We start from the raw sequence: 3,198 nt of genomic DNA, 5'->3' as shown, positions 1-3,198 counted from the left end.
TCCGAGGGTGAAGTTGCCCGAGCCGAGTTCCTCCGCCGCGTCGTCCCCGAGAATCGCTTCGTCGCCGGATCCCAGGAGGTCTCCGGACCCAAAGGCGAACGGGTTGTTGACGTCCGTGTCTTCGCCTTCCTCCTCCTCGATTTCGACTACGGTAGCCTGGGGGAGCATCGATGGGGTTTTGTTACGGATTCGAAGAGGAGTGACATGTGAGACTGGTATTTTACACTTTTTTATTTATTTCGTTATGGGTTGTTCGATTGGCAGTTCAGGAGTGTTTGTATGGATATTTTGTTGCATTTACATTTATGAATACATCTTGCAGTTTCTTAAACATACCTTCGATGCCTTGGTTTGCATTGAAAAAAAGTATTGTACCGATAAGACTTTAAACCTTAAATGGTATTTTGTAAAACAGTGCTTTGGCTTTTTTTGTCAAATAAAAGAAAACTTGTACATGGTTTAACATTCAAAACCTAACTGTTCACATTTTATATTTCATTTACAGAAGCCTAATAAACCAGACTGACCTTGAAGAACAGAAGGATGAAGTTGATGCAGAAGGCAAGCACCAGAGCAGCGTACTTCAGGTTGTAGAAGTTCCTGGCCAGGAAACTGACAGCTCGCTTGTTGTAGCCACTGAGATCGACCTGTTGGGCAGAGCACCGTCAGGCAAAGATATCGACTGAAAGTAGGTTGATATATTGGCAATCGGATCAAATACATATTTATTGTAATTACTACGCAATCAAATAGCGCGTGGAACTAGAAGTTAGTGTTTGACTAGTGGACTGGCTGCACAGGATTGTGAATGCGTCCTTACCACGAAGCTCCCAATCCTCGACAGGAGTCCTGGGCTTGGCTGGAGGGTGGGAGGGGTTGGGGGAGGTTGGGGGGCGGGGGTTTCGGGAGGGGGAGGTTCCTGAGGCTGAACCATCGTAGGAGTAGGAGGGGAGGGAGTGAGCTGCGACGGGTCTATTTGCGAGGGGGTGAGGAGGGAAGGATCCTGCGCACTGGGGATGTAAAGAGTGGAGTCCATCAGGGAAGGACTTGAGGCCTCGTCACCCAGAGCGACTTTCGAGGCCGAGAGACGCGACGGGGAGTGCGTGTCGATGGCATGGGAAACCGTGACCTGCGACATAAGCGGGTCTGTCGGGATGGAGATCGACAGGACCTCGTCATACTGAGGGGGGTGGTCGAGTGACGATGCCGTGGAGAGAGAGATGACGGGATCTGACAACACCGGTGTTGAGGCAGCCAGAGATGGGTCTGAGGGGCTCTCGGAGTGATCGGGGTGTGACATGTCGAATTTCGACTGAACAGACTGCAAAAGGGAAAAGGACCGCCGGATGCTGGCTCCAGTTCCAGCTGACGTCGCCTGTTTGCCAGAGGACTGCGCGAACGTTACAGACTGAGAGGATCGCGGGGCTGCGTGGCCTGAGAGGGACACGAAAGCCACCGTCGGAGAGGACTGAGAATGGGGGAACTTGCTCGCCCTGCGCCCAGGCGTGTCACCTGACGAGCTCGTCGAGGGTGTGGGGGCTGTGGGACTGGGACAGGTGTCTATAGCAGACTGAGCAGCCACAGGCGTCGAAGGAGAAGACGCGTGTCGCGGCCGGTGCCGGAGTCCTGTGGGTGTGGATGCAGAAGTGCTCGGTCTGTCTGCATGGGAAGTAGAGGGACTGCTTATGGCAGGCGAGGAGGTTGAGTGAGAGGGTTTCGACGTCGAGGCTCTGGGCACCGAGGCGAGAGTGCCGTCAGTGGTTCCTCCATAGGAAGACAGCGGCGCCACTGCCGGCGACAGAGACAGTAGGGAAGACTCGTGAGATGAGATCGGACTGAAAGATATGATACCAGAGCGCCGTAAGTCTTCTCTCTCTGCTGCGGCCGCCTCCAGGTTCGCGGCTTGGCAGTATGCGATGGCCTCGTAGTCACTGAGGGAGTACGAGACCGCCGAGGAGGAGATGGGAGTGGGCATGGTGGGCACCGTCTGGCTCTTTCGCATGTGTATGCCCGACGTCGACCCCGACAGAGCCAGGAGGCCAGCAGTGGTGGCCGAGGTGGCACTGAGGCCAGAGGGAGTGACTGGGGTATGGACGGCGCTGTGCTCAGGGATGGCGGGGGGGTGGAGACCCAAAGAAGCGGAGTGGGGAGTGAAGGACCCCAGAGGGGGAGGGGAGGAAAGGGGAGATGTCTCCTGCTGGTTAGCGTGCGAGGAAAGCAAAGACAGTTAAGTGATGTCGATGACAAAGCACTACCAACTAATCACGAACGTTATTTAGTTTTGCACGCTTACAGTTACACTCTAGTACTGATTCTACGTCACAATGTTAACACAAGAAAGCCCCAGTAAGAGACGCAAAACATATGGTGAAACGCACAAGAACAAATGGTGTTGTAGCGTTACTTTGCTTTTGGTTAGGTTAGCCAAAGCATTTCTAGGGAAAGTTTTAACCTAGCTGCAACTATGCATATTAAGGGTAAGTGATCATTAAATCAAAATACAAATGGGTGAACGTGTGATGTATTTGCTCATTTTCAGTCTATGTAATGACGTAAGAGTTATCTTCAAAAACTTTTTTTTAATGTTTTTATTTATGATTTTGTTGTTTTTATGTTTTAAGAGATCTGTTTCTAAAATCAAACGTAAGTGAGTCTTATATAACACATTTGCTTTAATTTACGATAAGCTTGATCTATTTCTTTTTATGTTTAAAGTGGCGTGCCTGCTTGAGATATATCTACAATCTGTATAACTATTATGTGTGTGTGCATAGCTACAGAGCAGAAACAGCACACAAGACAGCACGTGGCACAAAAAAAGAACAAAAACAAGTATAGCACGGCTGAGTGGAACCTAGATACCAAAGGTTCACAGTACAGTCACGCACACAAGTTCTGCCCAACGACTGAAGCCACGAAACACTGTGAAACGCCCATACTGACCCGGGCAGCCTTCTAACACGACTCTTAGTGCGTGGACACAAACGAAAGGAAACGGGAAGAGATTCTTTCGTTCGCGTCAGGTGCTCAGACAAACTCACCTGAGCCACGGGCGGAGGTTCTGCAGCGGCGGAACTTTCCACCACATCTGACTCCTCCGCGGAGGCTTGTGTGGTCTCCACTTCCTTCTTCTCGGCCAACCTGTGGTGGGGACTGCGTTAGTGACGTCCCTCGGCGTGTGCCATTGTGTGCGATGTA

The 3,198-nt window shown here is 51.2% G+C and overlaps 1 protein-coding gene across 1 annotated transcript in view; it reads right to left on the bottom strand.

The window, feature by feature from the left end:
• The window catches only part of LOC119592110 (ryanodine receptor-like), a gene marked incomplete in the record, with an annotated part of 20,940 nt that overhangs the window by 4,518 nt on the left and 13,224 nt on the right, over positions 1 to 3,198 (bottom strand). The window contains 3 exon segments of the mRNA XM_037940930.1: positions 1 to 156; positions 528 to 647; positions 3,042 to 3,141. Of these exon segments, the coding sequence (XP_037796858.1) occupies positions 1 to 156; positions 528 to 647; positions 3,042 to 3,141 (376 nt within the window).

This window comes from Penaeus monodon, chromosome 29 (genome assembly GCF_015228065.2).
Source record: "Penaeus monodon isolate SGIC_2016 chromosome 29, NSTDA_Pmon_1, whole genome shotgun sequence".
NCBI lineage: Eukaryota > Metazoa > Arthropoda > Malacostraca > Decapoda > Penaeidae > Penaeus > Penaeus monodon.
This window is presented reverse-complemented; position numbering and strand designations above follow the sequence as displayed.